This window comes from Thrips palmi, unplaced genomic scaffold (genome assembly GCF_012932325.1).
Source record: "Thrips palmi isolate BJ-2018 unplaced genomic scaffold, TpBJ-2018v1 HiC_scaffold_19, whole genome shotgun sequence".
NCBI classification, from domain to species: domain Eukaryota; kingdom Metazoa; phylum Arthropoda; class Insecta; order Thysanoptera; family Thripidae; genus Thrips; species Thrips palmi.
Genome location: NW_023144628.1, coordinates 4,199,652 through 4,217,371, shown reverse-complemented (window position 1 = coordinate 4,217,371; position 17,720 = coordinate 4,199,652). Strand labels below are relative to the sequence as shown.

The following is a 17,720-nucleotide window of genomic DNA, read 5'->3' as shown; positions in this document are numbered from 1 at the left end:
GCTCTGCCTTTCTCGCACCTTCACGGGGCGCCCCACGAGTGCGAGAGAGACAGAGCGAGGACCGCGATGAGCGTAATCACGGCGGTTTCAGTGGGACTTGAAAGGCTTCAAAGTTCGCCGGCGTTCAGAGCAAGCGGGCAGTCGGAACCATGGCGAACGGGTGCGAGCGACACAGAGCGACGCGTCATGGACAGGGCTGGGCTCCGAGGGCTCCGAGCAGGTGGGGCGGGGCGGGGCGGGGCGCTCCGATAAGATTAGCGGCTAGATCGATGCCGGAGATAAGGCACGGCCTAGCCAAGGCGGCCACGGCGGAGGAGCGCGCCGAAATGCCGCCGCGATGCCGCGACGGGCTGCACGCTGGGGCACGCCGATTCCCCGACTCCACGCGTTGTTCGTCTCTCTCGCACTCTCGGGGCGTGAGAGACAGTAGCAACGAAACGCAGGCCGAATCAGTCTGCTCCCTAGGCGGGCATGGGACTGTCGCTATGGATGGACCTGCACGCGAAAAGAAAAAGACAAATCACCAATCATTGGAGTGAAATGTTCGTCTATGCGTGTAATCGTTTTTCTCAGTGTGGGTTCCTGCTACTGAAGGAAAGACATGCATACATTTGGGCCCTGGTCGTCCGAGGGTGATGATCCGAGTCGTAGATAGTTGTATCATGTTCCGTGTGCGTGTGTGTGTGGACGGGACCTCGGACGTGACTGCAGCTCGCCTTTCCTATTCCTCACACACACAAAGCTTACGCACGCACACGAGCCTCGGCATGCGGTGAAGCCGGTGAATAGCGCATGTAACCGAGTTCCTGCCACGGGCAGCCACAGGCAGCCACAGGTGTGTCCATCCCCCCCCCCTCCCGGCCTCCCCCTCGTCCCTTTAAGCCGGCCGGCTCGAATCGCCATGCAGTGGGATATTCATGACTTCCCCTCAAGGTCAGGATCACGATCGCCCCCTCCCCCGCCCTGTCGTCTTCTCCCTCCGCCGCTCCCTCCGTCGACTTTCTAAACACCCGAACGCTCATGACTTTCTTCCCGAATAACGAAACCGCCGTCACAGCGACGAGTGCGGCATCGAAGGCCAGCTGCCGAGGAGGTGGCCAGCCGCCTCATTCTGACAGGCCGCTTCGTGGCGTTGACTCTGTCGCTCCCGTGGGGCGGCCCGAACGGGTGCGAGAGAGACAGACTGCGTGTGTGACTGATGCCTGCGTAATCACTCGGCGCGGACGGCTCGAGCAGCTCGAGTCAATTTTTGCATCCGTTGTGCGATCGAGCGGAGAGAAAAACACACACGCGCGTAGCGCGTAGCAGGCGTAAGCGGAGACGGCGCTGGACTCGCGCAGAGGACGCTCTGATTGGCCGTGCTAAGTGGCGCGTCAGGCGGGCAGCCAAGCAGGCAGCCAGGCGGACAGCCGAGCAGGCAGCCGACGCGAGCCAATTAGACATGCAGTCCGCGGAAATGCATTGTTTGCGTGCCGGTCTAATATCGGGGGCCCTCTCCGGCGACGACGACAACAACAAGGAGCAAACAAAATTTTCTTTTGGGTCTGGACGCGCTGCGACGTTGATCGCCCGCCCGATGGAGCCAAAAGTGGCCTGTCACACAACGCGTGTTGTTTACACAGTGCCGTTGAACGTTGGAGGGGGAAAATACACTACTTTTGACTTTTGGCTCGGTTTGCTCCGCCTCCGCCTCGCCGTGTGTATTCCTGCCACACGTTGCGTTCGGCGCGGCGCGGCGCGGCGCTCCATTCAGGAACGGCCGCATGCGGAGCGCGGAGCGTGCGGGAGGGAAGGCAAGGGAAGGTTGGCGGCTGTCGCGTCGCGTCGCCTGGCGGACGCGGCCCCGCTCTATTGACAAACACTCCGCGCACCGCTCGGCCCGCAGCTCGCGGTGACTCGCGGGCACCGCGGCACCAGCTCTAAGCGGCTGCTTTATCTTGAGCGAAACGGCCACGGCGGCGCGCCGAAGGCACGGCGAGTGTTCATCGGCGAACCATTTGGCCTAGGAAGGGGCGGGGCCGGGGCGGCGTGTCGCCGTGTGCCGTCGCGGGGGCAGCGCGATGAGTCACTGCCGCGGCCAAACGCGATGTCCCGCGGTCAGCCTGTCCAAGGGCCGCGGGGCCGACCCGGCCGTGGCGCGCATCCAGGCCAGGGGCAGCCGGGGAAGGCCGGGGCGGCCAGGGCCACGGGCCGAAGCAGTTCGCGGATTACGACTCGATTGGCAGCAGCACTCGAGCCTCGGACTCTGCGACAATGTCGGAGTCCAATCGGCGATCTGCAGATCACGGCACGCCGCTTCAAACTCGGAGTGCCACTTCCGACTCGTAGGACCACGTCATAAACGACGCTAAGAGCATCGCGCATCGCGCATCGTGCCGCTGCGGCCGAGCCACTCGGAAGCATCTTCGTCTCTCTGTCTCTCTCGCAGCCCTGCGGGCCGCCTCGCGAGTAAGACGAAGACAGAGCGACGAAACGACTCCCCGGAATGAGTGCGCTGTTACCGCACCTCTTAGTCATTTGACGTGTTATCCGGCCTGTCGCGGCGCGCGGCCTTTCTCTGGCGGTGCCGAAGTCCCCGGCCCGCGAGTCGCACCGTGAAGCGCGAAGCTCTGTCTCTGTCTGTCGGCGTGATTCACCGCGAGGCGAGGCACGGCCGTGGGAATCGCGCGCCGTGCGGTGCGAACCACCAGCCGGTCGTTGTTTCGTCGTTGTCTCTCTCGCACCAGTACGGGCCGACCCGCGAGGCGACTCTTCGGAAAGAGCCGCTGCTTTGGCAGGCCTTGCCAGGCCTTGCCTGCCCAAAGTGAGACGCGTGAGTCCTGTTGCAGCGGGGCCGGGCGACGCCGGGCGACGCCCTCCCCGACGGCCGAGGCGCCAAGGCGACGGCGGGCTTGATGGCGGCGCGGGCCGTGCTGCTGCTGCTGGTGCTCGCCGTCGCGGTGCTCGGCGGGCCGCGGCTCGGCGGTGTGGACGGCGAGGACTACCATGACGCGGCCGCCGGCGAGGAGGACGCCCTGCCCGACGTGCCCGACGAGCCCAGCCTGCCCGACGAGCCATCCGGGGTGTGCCCCGCGGCCTGCAAGTGCCGCTTCGGAGTGCGTCCGCTGCTGGTGGACTGCTCCAACAGAAAGCTGAGCGCCTTCCCGGACCCCACGGAGATACCGGAAGAGGTAAGCCAATCCCCTGGCCCCGGGGCACTGCAGTGCGTGCTGGCCGCGCCTGGAGGTCATGTCCGAGTGTCTGCACAGTGTACCCCAGTTAGCGCCCTGCTGCAGGTGGAGGTCCTGGACCTGTCCGACAACGCCATCCGCGTGGTGCCGCGCGACCTGCCGGCGTGGGAGCGCCTGCAGGAGCTGTCGCTGGCCGGCAACCAGATCGCCGCCTTCCCGCCCGGCGCGCTGGTGGGGCTGTCCGCCCTGGAGGCGCTGGACCTGAGCAGGAACAAGATCGCCAGCCTGCGGCACGTCAAGCCCGACCGCTTCATCGTCAACAACCCCGTGATGCAGGTTCGAGCCCCGGCTAGAGCGGCCAAAATCCCTCGTGAACCTCTTACACTGACCACGTTGGTTCTGATCCTACAGGTGCTCAACCTGTCCGGCAACGGGATCCAGGACCTGGGCCACGGCTCGTTCCAGTCGCTGAGCAGCGAGTCGCTGCACGTGCTGGACGTGTCCAAGTGCGCCGTCAGCTCCATCGACGGCGAGGAGGCGCTGGCCGCGCTGCCGGCGCTGCGCGTGCTGCGCGTGGCCGACAACCCCCTGCAGCAGCTGCCCGTCTTCGCGACCGCCACGGAGCTGCGCGAGCTGGACGCGTCCGGCTGCCGCCTGCGCTCCGTCCCCGCCGGCGTGCTCTCGGCGCTGCCGCAGCTGCAGCACCTCGCCGTCAGCCGCAACCCCGACCTGGCGCACTTCCTGCCGCCCCAGCCGGCCACCCCCAGCCCGCGCGACCCGGACCAGCTGTCGCACCTCTTAAAAATGTGCGTGTGGGGAGAGGGGGAGGGGGCAGGGTTCAATCCTTTCCACCGGCGGCGGCAATGGCGCTGGCTGGGGATTGGAAGCGGCCGGCCGATGATCGCCTCGCTTGATTGACGCGCTGCCCGAGTCATGGAGGCACGGAGGCACGGGCCTGCGCGCCTGGCTGCAGCAGTGACCCACTTCCCACTGCCTGCTGCAGCATGGCGGCACTGGCGGCACGCAACGTCGCGTTCACGGGGACGTCGTGAGCGTTTGGCCGTTGTCCGGGGGCTCTAAATTAATTTTTTTTATAGTTGAATTGTTGTAATGCCCGAAAAGGCAACACTCGTCTAATTAGTGTTTCCCTTCCCTACACTGTGCAGGCCGGCGCCGTGGTCCGCGACGCTGCAGGTGCTGGAGGCCGAGGAGTGCGCGCTGCACGAGACGTCCTTCCTGGCCACGCTGCCCAACGTGACCGAGGTGCGTCTGCGCGGCAACCGCATCGCGGCACTCCAGCCCGGCGAGCTGATGGACAACGCCGTGCTCCAGCACCTGGACCTCGCCGACAACCGCCTCGAGAACCTGCCCGCCGACGCGTTCAAGGGCACCGAGGACATGCTCAAGGTGCAGTGTTCGTGTTGTTATTGTTGAAGGCATAAAAATATCCCCCGATAAAGCCCGCCCCCGAAGGTACTCGAACCCACGCTCTCTCTGCTGCAGGAGCTGGACCTGTCCGGCAACCGGCTGACGGCGCTGCACCCAGAGACGTTCTCGCTGCACTTGGCGCTGCGCTCCCTCAACGTGTCGCGCAACCCCATCGCGTCGCTGCAGCTGTCGGCGCCCCAGCTGCGCCACCTCGACGCGTCGCACGCCGAGCTGCAGGTGGTGGCCGAGGCCGTGCTGGACGGTATGCCGCGGCTGCGGCACCTCAACGTGTCCAACAACCCCCTGGCGGCGTTGCCCGAACGCGCCGCGTCGCCCGGCAGCGACCCCGTGCTGCACACGCTGGACGTGTCCTTCTGCAGGCTCACGGACCTCGGCGCCGACTCGCTGGCCGCGCTGGCCGTGCTGCAGACGCTGGACCTGCGGGGGAACCGCTTCACCGACCCCCTCAAGGTGAGTACCCCGCGCCGCCAGGCCCGCTAGGCCGCTAGCCCGAGCCGCACGGGGTATCGCCATCGCCCCGCCAGCCTCAACTGAATGCTTGCTCGGCAGGTCGAGGCGTTCAGCGAGAACGCCATCCTGCAGACCATTCGCCTCGGCGACAACCCCTGGCGGTGTGACTGCAGGACCCAGGACTTCCGCGACATGCTGGACTTCCTGCAGGCGCAGCCCCCCAAGGAAGACCTGCACTCCCTGGTGCGTCGCCCTGCCACCTCTAGTGGCTAACCGCTACCGACACGCTTTGTTGCTGACCCCGCCTCTTTTGCTGCAGCTGTGCCACAGCCCCGAGTCGGCGCAGGGCCAGTCCTGGCACGCGGCCTGCCTGGCGCCGGGCGCGGGCTCCATGGCGTCGCTGGGCACGTGGGTCTTCGTGGCCGTGATGGTGATCGGCGTGGCGGCGGTGGCCTTCGGCGTGGGCATGGCGCGGCGCGTGCGGCGCGGCAAGGCGCGGCGGCGCCGGCAGCACGAGCAGCAGCAGGAGGAGGAGCGGCGCGCCTGCGAGCAGGAGGCGGAGCGGCGACGGCTGCACCGCCGCATGCAGATGCAGCAGCAGGAGCAGCTGCGCCGGCAGAACATGCGGGTGAGTCGGCACGTCGGCAAAGATCGAAAGCACTCTGAGCATTCTAGCAAAGCCGCCCTGATTGCGGCGCTTCAGACCGGCTTGCGCGACCCTCTCGACCTCGTACTCTGATCCGCTGAATCCGTTGCAGGCGCAGCAAGCGTCGTCCCCGGACGAGCCCGACCCGCACCCGCCGTCCTACGAGGAGGCCATGTTCATGGACCGGATGACGAAGGGCGACGAGGGCCACAGCGACAGCGACAGCGAGGAGGACGAGGCCTTCCACGAGGAGCTGCAGAGAAAGGTTCGTCCTCGAGCACCCCGAGTTCCTCCTCGAGTAGGCGACCGCTAACGGCAAGCCCCCTTGACAGGTCGCGCGCCTGGACTCGGCCGGCAGGGCGACCGACGTCATCGAGGAGGAGGAGGACGAGCACACGGCGCTATCAAACGGAAGCGGAGCCAACAACGGCAGCGCGCGCGGCGCGCGCAGCGCCCCCCTCAACACGAGGCTATGAGGCGGCACGGCCGGGCCAGGGCCGGGCAGGCCCCACCCCGCCACGCCATCAGCTAGTCAGCATCACCAAATCAACACACCTGCTCATTGCTCATTGATTCGCTCCAATGGCACTCGTTAACCTTTTTGTACTGCTCGACGCTTGGACTGAGTGCGGCGTCCAACGCGGCGCAGAGTGGCGCCGCTGCCCGTCAGCATGGCTGTCAGCCAACGCCAAACCCGCCACGCTGCCTCGCGGTGGATCTCACACCAGATGTGTTTTTGTTAAAATAAATAAGACTCCTTTTGTAGAAGCCTTTTGTTCCATACAAAGTGTAGGGTGGAGACCAAAGCACCTCTCAAAAAAGCAGCACGTTTCATTTACTTTTACTTTTCCTGGATTTTTCTGCTTCTTTCACATCAACATTTAAAGCGACAGCGCAGCATTAACATTTATGGCAATTTCTTTGCGTCTATGGCACACATATAAAATATTGTTACGTAATTGTGTATACATGTACATGTATACCTTAGCGGTCAAGATAAAAGTGCACGAATGACTTGACTAGCAAAAGCGAAACGGAAGACAAGACAACCGTGTAGATAGGGCGCACTCGTCAGGTGTTGCGTGCGCCCTGCGATGCCTCGGATAGAGTTTGAAGAAAAGACCACTAGATATATACATATATGTTTACAAACTTTAAAGAATTTTTAAAAAACCTCCCTCGTGAATCCTTTAGACATTCGGTCCGAAACAGGTGTGGAAGTGACTCAAAAGTTCACGCAAAAGAGCGCTTGTGGCACAAATTTCAAGTGAGCTTACAAGGTCGACTTTATAGAGTCACATAGCCCAACCTTTTTTTTGTTGCAGCTGAACATTTTGACAGCTTTTCTCTCTTGCCTTAAGAGACCAAAATCAATTTAAAAGAAAACCCACAAAATTAAACACTGTCATAGCCACACCATCGGTAATGCACTGTGGCTAAAAGAATTAATTCAATAAAATCTATTTACAAAAGATCAAGAATTCGCCTTCCTACAAACACACACATAGCTCCTTTCACTCACATCACGCAGTCGAGGTACAGTTTGGCCAACACGCCTAATAAACTCCAAACTCAACTCGAAGGAGAACAAAAGCAACGTCAGTACGAGCATTTGGCCTACTTAGGCCGAAAGACTACAAAACATCTGGCAAAACTTTGGTTAAAACACATATCTAGTTACATAGAGGATATTTGTGTTCAACAAGAAATAATTTTTGACAAAGTTTTAAAATTTATGATATTTTTGAAATTTATGATAGAGTATTGGAGAGACTTACACTGACTACGTGGCTGTAAATTAGTGATAGAGAATCACAAAGTATATTTTTCTAGCGCTCTTCACTCAAAATTCACACGCAATTTAAATTACTTAAGAGCGAAAATATGAAGTATTTCAAGATATTGCGAACTACAATTTTGGACGTAGAGGAGAGACGAACCTTGATATCATAATTGAGAATACTGTCGATTTAAAATTAAGCTAATTTATGGAATTTCAGATCGTGTCTCCTCAGGACCTTCTTTGTCGAGTCGATCATAATCACGTCTTAATCATTACAGTCGGATCTGTCACAAATTCCTTTTTTTTTGCGTCGTGAATTTTTGTGATAGGTGACTAAGATGAAGCCATATAGACGAGTTAAAAAGACAAATTTGCATCAGGAAAAATACTGCCATCTGACAACTGATTCATCTTGAAGAACCCTCCCACTGATTCCGTCCTTCTGTTGACACTACGATATAATTTCACCAAAAATATATGTTCCCTCTAACATTTTAGACAAATGTGTGAAATCAAATACAATCGTTAGCATTCTACACAAACCCTCGATCAACGAGGAAATGATTCTTTTGAAGGTATAAGCTCTATCAACCACAAAAATATACGGCAATTGGTCCGTACGTACAAGAAGTAAGTGTTCGCAGTGCTTCTAAGCAAATAAAGAAATTATATTGTCTTCACACAAATAGCGCAGCAATATGTGTCGCCGTCACTGTACAAAAACACACAATTTGTGAAATCAAAACAAACGAAATGTTCACACCGAAACTAAAATACGGGCGCGTGCTCATACATACAAACACACACATACACACACCCACAAACATGAAGACATACAGACTACACCCCATTCGTACAGACACAAAAAGCAGTGGAAAGTACACTCCACCACAGCAGAATAAGCCCCTAGATGTCCGTAGGGCCCATTCGAATGCAAGGTACAAACTTAACTTATCTCGTGAGTCACCGCAAAATAGCATTCGTGAGGACTAGTAGTTAAAATGAAAGGTCTTAAGAACCGAGAAAACCTAATTTAATATGCTTAAGTGCAACTCCGTGAATGCCATCAAGGAGAATTCGAATTCCCTTCTGTTTTACTTTTATAATGAATATTGGTGTCAAGCGGAAAATGCTGAGATAGATCACCGCAAAATAATAGTGTGTCTACGTCGCCCTAGAAATTATGCGAAAGGGAAACCTTCTATATTTCCTACACTGGGTCTGCTTAACGGTAGCCCCGCAGATCGTAATCTATATTGGTATAGATGGATAATGTGAATAAAATCCACGGCGCGATCCTCTAATTATAATAATAACATTTCAGAAACGGCATGCTGGTTAAAGACTACGGGTCGGACTGGCAAGCATTCTACAACACCGTCAAATCGTTCCTGCCGCGCGTACCGCACTATCGCTACATATGAAGGCTGGTCTCTGTGTCCATCACGATTTAAAAGTCAATGCTAACCTAACACAACACACACATCATGTAGTATAAAAAGGTTCTCACACATCATCGTCGGGTTGGAAATGCCGTCTTTCGAAAGCACTCACACATTGTTATAGTTACTACTGCCGAGGTCAGACCAACGCGTCGGGCACTGGTCTGTGCGTGCGGACTTGGCATGCTCCGGTCTTAAGCATTCTTCGCAACGGTCAGACGTCTTTCCTCATATAATAGTAATAACAATAATCGTAATAATTTTATAATATTATAAATAATAATAGTAACCTAAACGAGACGCATGAATGCGTGCGAATGTCTCTGGAAAGGCGGGCGTCGCGTCACACGCCGCCCGTTTCTGGAGCGGCGGCGCAGCGCCGTCGTCTTCAGCACCGCGACAGCGCGCCGCCGCCGTGGAGACGGACAAGGACACCGAGTGGCTGCACTGGTCGGCCAGCGACCGGCGACTGCCAACTCAGTTCTTGGCCGTCAGGATGGTCACGAACTCTGCAACAAGCGCGTCGTCAAGCACACGGGCCACTCGATGCTCTGTCCGCCGTCTCACAGACCGCTCACCTTCGTAGTTGACCATGCCGTCGCCGTCGAGGTCGGCCTCCCGGATCATGTCGTCGACCTCCTCGTCGGACAGCTTCTCGCCGAGGCTGGTCATGACGTGGCGCAGCTCCGACGACGAGATGAGGCCGTCCTTGTTCTTGTCGAACACCCTGCAACAGACGCACCGTGAATGGCCGAGAAAGGCGAGAATGGCGAGCTAAGGTGGATTTGGCGGGGCCTGGACGCCGACCTGAACGCCTCCCGGAGCTCCTCCTCGCCGTCAGCGCCCTTCATCTTCTTGGACATCATCTGCAGGAACTCGTTGAACTCGATGGTGCCGTTGCCGTCCTGGTCCACCTCGTTCACCATGTCGCGCAGCTCCGTCTCTGCAACGGGCGGCATGATGGCACACACTCTTTTTGGTACAAACCGATTCGCAAAGCAACAACTGGGGCCCTGCTCACCAGTGGGCCGCTGCCCGAGGGAGCGCATCACCACGCCCAGCTCGGCCATGGTGATGGTGCCGTCCTCGTCCTGGTCGAACAGCATGAAGGCCTCCTTGAACTCGGCCACCTGGTCCTCGGTCAGGCCGTACTCGGACTGCAACACAAACGGGGCGGCCGGCCCGGTCAGGCCACGCGTCTCTCTCTCGCGCACCACGAGGTGCAGCCGGTCTAGCCCTTAATGGTAATGGTAATGCGAGGTAGGCAACCGCTCGACTTGCGGCTTCGGCGGCACTGCCTATCCCGCTGCTCGCAGGCGCTTGCCGCTGGAGCGCTCCGGGAGGGAATGAATGAATGAATGAATGAATGAATGAATGAATGAATGAATGAATGAATGAATGAATGAATGAATGAATGAATGAATGAATGAATGAATGAATGAATGAATGAATGAATGAATGAATGAATGAATTGCTGATTGAACGAACTCGCGAACGACTTACGGACTGCGTCCTCGTCTCGTAGCCGCTGGTGAGCCGGGTCAGCCTCCTGAACTCTTGCGAGTACTTCTCTTCACCTGCCGCCATGCTGGCCCCGGCCCCGGCCAAGAGGGCCATGCCGACGAGGGGACTAGAAGCACGCGGTGCATCAGGGGGAGGGGAGGGGGAGTGTACACCCTTCACTGCAGTCGCGTCTCCTCTTTGCTCCCCATCCCGGCCCTCCCACGCCACGTCCCGCTGCCGTGTGTGAGTGTGTGTATGTGTGTGTCCACTTGAACGCATCCCGTGCTGCGCGTTAGCTCCCGGACGACGTCGTCCTGTCGCCTCGTTCGCGCCATCGTCCCGGCGTCGTCACGTCGCCGTCACGTCGTCGTCACGTCGCCGTCACGTCACCGTCGCGTCACGTCGCCTCGGCGGCGTTGCCGGGCGTCGCGGGGCGCGGTGGTTCCAATTAACGTGCGGTGCATGCAGGCGGTGCGGCGCGGCGACGCCGGCCGAGGGTCGAGGCAGTAGGGCAGTCAGCCCACCTCAGCACAAAATGCAGGTCGGGCCGCTTGCTCTGCTTGCTCCGCTGCTGGCCTGGCGGGCCTGGCGGGCCTGGCGCGGCGCGGCGTCTGCGGCACCCTGCCGGCGGGGGTGGGGGGAGGAGGAGCCACTCTCGCCCGTGGCGCCGGCCCGCCGTCGCGACGCTCTGACGGCACCGCAGCGTCGTGGGGAGGAGGGCGAGGCGGGGCGAGGCGGGGGCAGCGCTGTTGTGGTTGAGCAAGGTGGGGGGCGGGGCGGGGTGGGGCAGGACGACGGAGAGCAGGACGACGAGCAGGAGGAAGAATGGCTGCATCTCGGAGCGGCCAAATGGAAAGGGGTGGGGGCGGCACACACGCACACACTCACACTCTTGTGTGAGAAAGTGTGTGTTTGTGGTGAGGGGGAAGGGGGCACCGGCTTGTAAACAGAGTTCTGCGTGTTCTAATGGCGAAATATGGGGGCCGCCGGCGGCGGCGGCGGTGGTGGGGTTTGATTCGTTCGGCCTTCGGGCCCTTACGCCCTCCGCGACGCGTCGCAACGAGCAGCCGAACAAAAGGTGTCTGCGGAAACGGTGAAATATACACGCCGTTATCGGGGTGCCCCCTCGCTTCCCCGCCCCGCCACGCCCCACTGCGTCTTCGCCGAATAATCTTGAGACTGGCGAGGGGCCGCGGCGGCGCGTCGTGACAGACACTCCGCTCCATTCGCCGCTCGTTATTGGCCGAATTCCGGCCCCTATTCGCAGTGAGGTCCTCGCTATTCGCAGGGCGGGCCCCGTAACAAGGTCGCCTCGCCGCAGCGCTCGGTGTAATGAGACCGCGCGGTGGAAATAGCGAGCAAATGCATTTATTTTTATTCTTAATTTGTGTGGAATTCCCGGGAATCCCGAGTGTCTTTCCGTCGATGCCCCCCCCCCCCCCCGAAGGCCGAGCAGACCGAACACACATGCACACTCGACTAATCCAAGTGGCGCACTCTACGGCAGGGCTGGCAGCGGGACAACCCTGCGCCAGCAGATTGGACTTTTGCTTCTGGAGACGACTCGGCTTTGCCATGGCTTTGCCGTGCAGGACGCGGGGGCGACAAACGGTGTGTCTGTGCCAACGGCAGCCAACGGCAGCCAAACGCAGCCAAAGGCGTCTTTATAGTGCCGTAAAGCTAGTCCGAGTTTGCGAAACACGCTGCCACTGCCGCTGGGCAGCGCCGCGCCACGCCAGGCGACGCCAGGCCCCGTGTCGGCGACACCACCCTAACTGCCGCAGCTCGCCGTCCGACTTACAGCCTTACAGTGGCGCTCCACAGCCGCCTCGCCCCAAACTTAAACAAAGGCCGGTTTAACACACTAGAATCGCTCGCCGGTGTGCCTGCCTCAAAGATCACTTTACCAAACGTTTTTCGTGAAAAAACGTTCGGCAGCGTCTTGATGAAAACTGAAGATGAAATTGCAAAATGTCGTGTTGTTTTGAAGAATGTCTCGTTTGCAACGCTGTCGGCGTGTGCGACCCCCTACGGCCCTACGGCACATAATTCAAGAGTTTGCACAAGGCGCTTAGGCGGGGCACTCCAAGGCCCCCGTGCACGAGCTGCGCTCAAGCTCCGCTAGCGGACGAGGAGCCGTGCTCGCTGCTTGAAAAGAAAGACAAGGGGCAAGATGGCTCTCCCCTCGTCGCGTTTGTTGAACCTCACTATTTTACGAAAACTTTCTTGCAGAGATACAATTTATGGCGAATATTTGCCTTCTGTATACACTAAGGGTCCGAGTTCCGAGATCAGCGAGCTGGAGGAAGTTGTTTTAGCGTTCAAGTCCGGCTATATTTTTTCTCAAACTACCCAAAAAAATAAAAATGTATCCGTTTTTTTCTCTTGTCCTTTTGTTTTCGGTGATAGCCTGGGTGGCTGCTCATGTAAGTTGATGAGTTGGCGTGGTGCCCTCATCGGCAAAACACGAAAGCGAGATACCTTGAGCAAGAGAGAAGGATGGAGGATGAGAGGGCAAACAAGAGAGAGGGGAGGGACACATGCGCAGCCGCAACGGGCGAAAAGGAGTTCGCTGGGGATGCATGTTTTCGTGGCCAGTGGAGTGGGGTCGGGAGCCTCGTGGCTGTACCAAAGTCCGGTCTAACGTTGTTCTAACTTGAACAGATATTTTCTATTTTTCGATTAGATGCTTTGATTTCAGCTAAAACAGCGACGACATTGCGCTTTTTGAAGTGTACCATATTATGCCGCTTGGCACCTGTTCGTCGTATCTCCACGCGGCGCCGCCTCGAAACGCGCTCGCAAAACGGGTCTAACACAAAGCGAAGCTCTAATCTAAAAGTAGCGAGGACCACGGCACGAAGGACCCAGGTCGACGGTCGCGGCGGCCCCCACGCAAAGTGAAGCCTAAATTTATAAAGAAAACAAGCTAAGGAAGACTGCAGAAAACGAAAACAAACGACAGGCCCTTCTCTCTTTTCAGAACGTTCGGACCAGCGTTTCTTCACACGATTTTAAATGGATTGCTATTCATTTGTCTGTCACACTTCCGGTGGTGACGACTGATTTTTCGGCCATCCGTCAGCCCGCTTTGTTTTCGACAAGGCGCCACTCACTCCGGGCCCCGAATGGCTGACGAACCGACAACAACAACACCCACCACCTATCAGCACCGCCAATAGCAAAAGTGGCGACAACAACTACACGCCACCAGCAACAACGTCAACACACCAACAACAACAGCGCGACGCGCGGTGACGCCGCTGTCAACCGGGCGAGAAAGAAATCGCGCGGGACCACCGCGGCGGCGTCGCGACGCGGGGAGGCGGTCGGCCGCGGTCGGCGAGAGACTAAGCAGACGGACGTCGGCCGTAGCCTCGCACCGCCACACTGGCACCGCTGGCACACTGGCACCGCCACCGCGCCGCGGCGGTCGCGAGCTCGCGACAAACGCACGTGCGCGTCAGGGCTTTAATGAGCTGGTCGGGGCGTGCTTCCCACGACCCGTGAGTGTGACAGAGACAGAGCGACGAAGCACTCTCAGCGCGGTGAAGGAGAAAACCAAGATGGCCGCCGCGAAACATAACAAACCCTCACTTGTTTTCGGATTTTCCGCTCTGCGCAGGCGCGCCTGGTGAATCGTCAACGGGTAGGTCTCATGAACCTAGTCGCGCGACTCGCGTTCGGCATTGTCGTTGACCGTGCGGAGTGAGTTAGCGCGGGCCGCACTGCAAGGCCGGCGTCCCTGCAGTGTGCTTTCCCAGCTGATTGCCTGGCGTCCCGTTCGCGTTCGCCCCGTTTTCGCCAGTTAGATGTCACACCCTCCCACCTTGTCCCGCCAAATCAATGGGGGCGGGCCGGGCGGGCTGCAAGGGTTCCGGGGCCCCGGACGTGCCCGACCGGAAACGGACGAGTCGCATCCCTCTCTCTGTCGCTCCGCGGGCCCGGCGCGCTCCGCCTGCCCGGCCGGCCGGCCAGTCTCCCTCGTCCTCTGTCACATTACGGGCCGCCAGCCCTGCCAGCCCCGCCTGGCCGGCCGGCGCCGCGGTGCAGCCAGCCAGAGCAGCCAGCCGGGCGCGGCAGGCAAAGGCGGGCGAAGGTGGGCAAACGGCCACGACCTGCCCAACCAGCTAGTGGACGCACCGGCCTGCACCGGCCCACTGGGAAGGGCCGGCCGGGCCGCGCGGATGGGACAGGATGGAGCCGGGAGGGAGACGGACCTGAGGGATTCAAATTTAGATTCTAGCGGGGATGCCTCCGCTCCGCCGCCTCGCAGCGATGTTCCCTCCCTCCCTCCCACCCCGACCCCACCCGCACCCACTCCGCTCGGTTCGGCAGCATCCCTGACACAGGATAGATATGTCACCGGATCGCGCCCCGTCCGCCCGTCCGCCCGGGCCCAGTACAGCGCCACGGGATGGGATGGCAGCACTAACGCGATTGGCTGTGCGTCACTGACACTCTTTGCCGCCAAAACCGCACGGCCGGCTCGGTGCCACCAAGGGTGCCACCGCCGTGGTGGACACCACGCGGGCGGCTGCTGGTCCGCGTCTGGTCGGTGCGACGCGACGCCGGCGTGGCGCCGTCCAAAAACCCGGTGGCCGCCACGCTCCCCCAGAAGTAGGGGCGACTGGACCCGTCCCGTCCCGTCGCGTCCCCGTCCAGCGATGCGGCAAAACTTTCCAAGTTGGCGTGCCGTCAGGACGGCCAGGACGGCCAGCACGTCAGGGCCACGCGTCCGGGCTGGCTGCCGCCGCGCTGCCGCCGCCTGGCGCTGGCAGCGCTGCCATGCCTGGGCGTGCCTGTGGAGGGCGTCGCCGTGGCGGGGCGTCCCTGCCCGGACAGGACAATAACCATCCCGGCGGTGCGCGCCGCGCCAGCGCGCTCTAGCGGCCCAACTCTGCAGCGCGACGCCGCGACGCCGCGACGGCTGGCTTTGTTTCCCGACCGTCACAACGTGCACGACGTCGTAATGGCTGCAGCCGTCCCGATGACAAACGGCGCCAGCAGGGCGTGGGGATTGTAGGCCGACAAATGCAGACCGTTGGCGGCGGCGGCGGCGGCGGCGCGGCCTGCCCCGAGGACGCGGCTGCACTGTGCGGCAGCTGCGGACAAGCGCGGGACTCGCTGAGCGCGCACCGCACGTTGCGCGTGCGTGCGAATTATGTGCTAAAGTCGTGCGCGGTGGTTTCGAACGAACGCCTTTAACGGCCGTTGCTGTGCGGGGCGTGCTTCATGGCGCCGCGCGCTGCTCTCCCCCACCGCCCCCACCCTCAGACCCCGGGAAGAACTGCCGGCGTGGCGCGCCCCGTCGCCCCGTGACACTGCACATGTTTCATTGCTCTAACCCGTGTGGCCCGAGACCCGGTAAAGATTGTTTTTTGGCGTTCTTCGGACTCCAAATGTACTTTAATTAACACCAAAAGGACACCATAGAAGCACGCTAAATAACTCCAATTACATCAAATGCATTGGTGTCAACGCGCGTTATTATGGATTTTTTTTAGTGTAAAAAGGCTCGTTTTTTCACCAAAAGAACGCCATAAATACCAAAGCAGAGGACAGCCATAGAGAAAAATGACAAAAGAGAGACGGCAGGTGTTGATCCCCCGATCTGCGACACGGCAGTTTCGTGCGGAACCGCTTGGCCAGAGCGACTCCGAGAAGATGAGCCGCACGGCAGCTATTGTCGTGCGTTGTGCCCCGCTCGGACTTAGCCCGAATCCCCGCGGCTGGAGCCCAATCTTGTTTCTATAAACATGAACTCGTACAGTGTAGCAGACCATTACAGGTTCCGTCATTTTATAGAAACAGATTGGGCTCCAGTTCATGTTCTATAAACCTGACAGGACCTGTAATGGGCTGCTACACTGTACGAGTTCATGTTTATAGAAACAAGATTGGGGTCCAGCCGCGGGATTCGGGCTAAGTCCGAGCGCGGCACAACGCACGACATATAGCTGCCGTGCGGCTCGTCCCCCCGGACTCGCTCTGGGCCCAAACGTTCCGCACGAAACTTCCGAGTCGCAGATCTGGGGATCAACACCTGCCGTCTCTCTTTTGTCATTTTTCTCTATGGCTGTCCTCTGCTTTGGTATTATTATGGCGTTCTTTTGGTGAAAAAACGAGCCCTTTTTTCACTAAAAAACTCCATAATAACGCCGCGTTGACACCAAATGCATTCGATGTAATTATGGAGTTATTTAGCGTGCTTTTATGGTGTCCTTTTGGTGTTAATTTGAAGTACATTTGGAGTCCGAAGAACGCCAAAATAACACCATCTTTACCAGGTCTCGGCCACACGGGTAATCAGTTTGCCCCCACCGCCGACGACGCGACGCTCCGCTGCCCCCTGGCGCGCACACTGGTGGACCCTCCAGCCAAGGGCGCCGCGTCGCCGCGCGTTGCTGCAAGGCAGGCTGGCTCCTCCACGCTCCTCCACGCAGTGCGCGCAGTGCGTGTCCTAGATTCGCCGCCGGAGCCGAGGGGCCGGACGGGCCGGGCGGACGGCGGGCAGGTCCAGGGCCGCGCCGCACGGCCCCACGGCCTCACGGAGCGTGGCCGTGGCCCTGTGCCAAGCAGCGCCAAGCAGCGCGTGGCCCTCACCGCTAGCGGGCGGCGGGCGGGCGCGGGGAGGGCGTGCATGTTGTTGCTTGTTGTCCGGACTCGCTTTCAAACTGAGGTGGCCGCCGTCGCAACCCTACGGCCCCCGTCGCCCATCAACATCACAGGGCGGAACGGGGCGGCGCGGGGCGGCCGTGGAGAGGGGGTGGAGGCAGCATTGGGAAGCAGCAGGGGCGACTAAAGAGCCGGGCCGCGAGCACCGCAAGCCGTGCGGTGACTAGAGAGGCGAGGACCGGAAGGACCGGGCCAAGGGGATCCGAAACGCGACGCCCGAAAAACGAATCGCTTTCTGCAACTTTAGCGCCAACGGGCCGGATTTGCAATACTGACCAGGTTGATGGTGACGACGAGGTCGTGCTGCTGGTGGCGCTGCCCCTTCTTCTTGGCCTTGGCGGGCGCTGGCTTGGGCGGCGGCGGCGCGGGCTTGGGCTGGGCCTTGGCCTTCACCTCGCCCTTCTGGGCGCTGGGCGGCTTGGGCGTGTGCGCGGTGGCGGCCTTGGGCTGCCCCGGGGCGGGCTTCCCCGTCGACGGCGTGCTCGCCTTGGTGCCGACGGGCGTCTTCTCCCGGGACGCGGCCTTCTGCGGGTGGGAGCCATCGGCCGGCTTGTTGCGCGCCTGCAAGACACAAGGACTGGTCAGCAACACTCTGGAAG

At 59.9% G+C, this 17,720-nt stretch overlaps 2 protein-coding genes across 13 annotated transcripts in view; one reads left to right on the top strand and one right to left on the bottom strand.

The window, feature by feature from the left end:
* The first annotated feature begins 901 nt into the window (after window positions 1–901).
* On the top strand, window positions 902–6,483 carry LOC117646246 (carboxypeptidase N subunit 2-like). The gene is made up of 10 exons (XM_034387079.1): window positions 902–933; window positions 2,951–3,170; window positions 3,276–3,506; window positions 3,582–3,976; window positions 4,337–4,577; window positions 4,674–5,069; window positions 5,169–5,312; window positions 5,389–5,697; window positions 5,828–5,980; window positions 6,048–6,483. The coding sequence occupies exons 1-10, from the start codon at window positions 902–904 to the stop codon at window positions 6,189–6,191; spliced, it is 2,265 nt and encodes a 754-aa protein (XP_034242970.1). The 3' UTR covers window positions 6,192–6,483.
* Window positions 6,484–6,528: 45 nt separating this feature from the next.
* LOC117645740 (neo-calmodulin-like) overlaps window positions 6,529–17,720 on the bottom strand; it is a 95,723-nt gene continuing 84,531 nt past the window's right edge. For 9 of the 12 annotated variants that reach the window (XM_034386107.1, XM_034386108.1, XM_034386110.1 and 6 more), the window contains 5 exons: window positions 17,398–17,682; window positions 9,962–10,097; window positions 9,748–9,883; window positions 9,519–9,667; window positions 6,529–9,449 (listed from right to left, as the gene is read on the bottom strand). In XM_034386107.1, the coding sequence (XP_034241998.1) occupies window positions 9,418–9,449; window positions 9,519–9,667; window positions 9,748–9,883; window positions 9,962–10,097; window positions 17,398–17,682 (738 nt within the window). In that variant the 3' untranslated portion in view covers window positions 6,529–9,417. Of the gene's footprint in view, window positions 9,450–9,518; window positions 9,668–9,747; window positions 9,884–9,961; window positions 10,098–10,443; window positions 10,571–13,559; window positions 13,584–13,603; window positions 13,807–17,397; window positions 17,683–17,720 lie in introns of those variants that run through there. The other 3 variants (XM_034386118.1, XM_034386116.1, XM_034386119.1) reach the window with 3 other exon arrangements.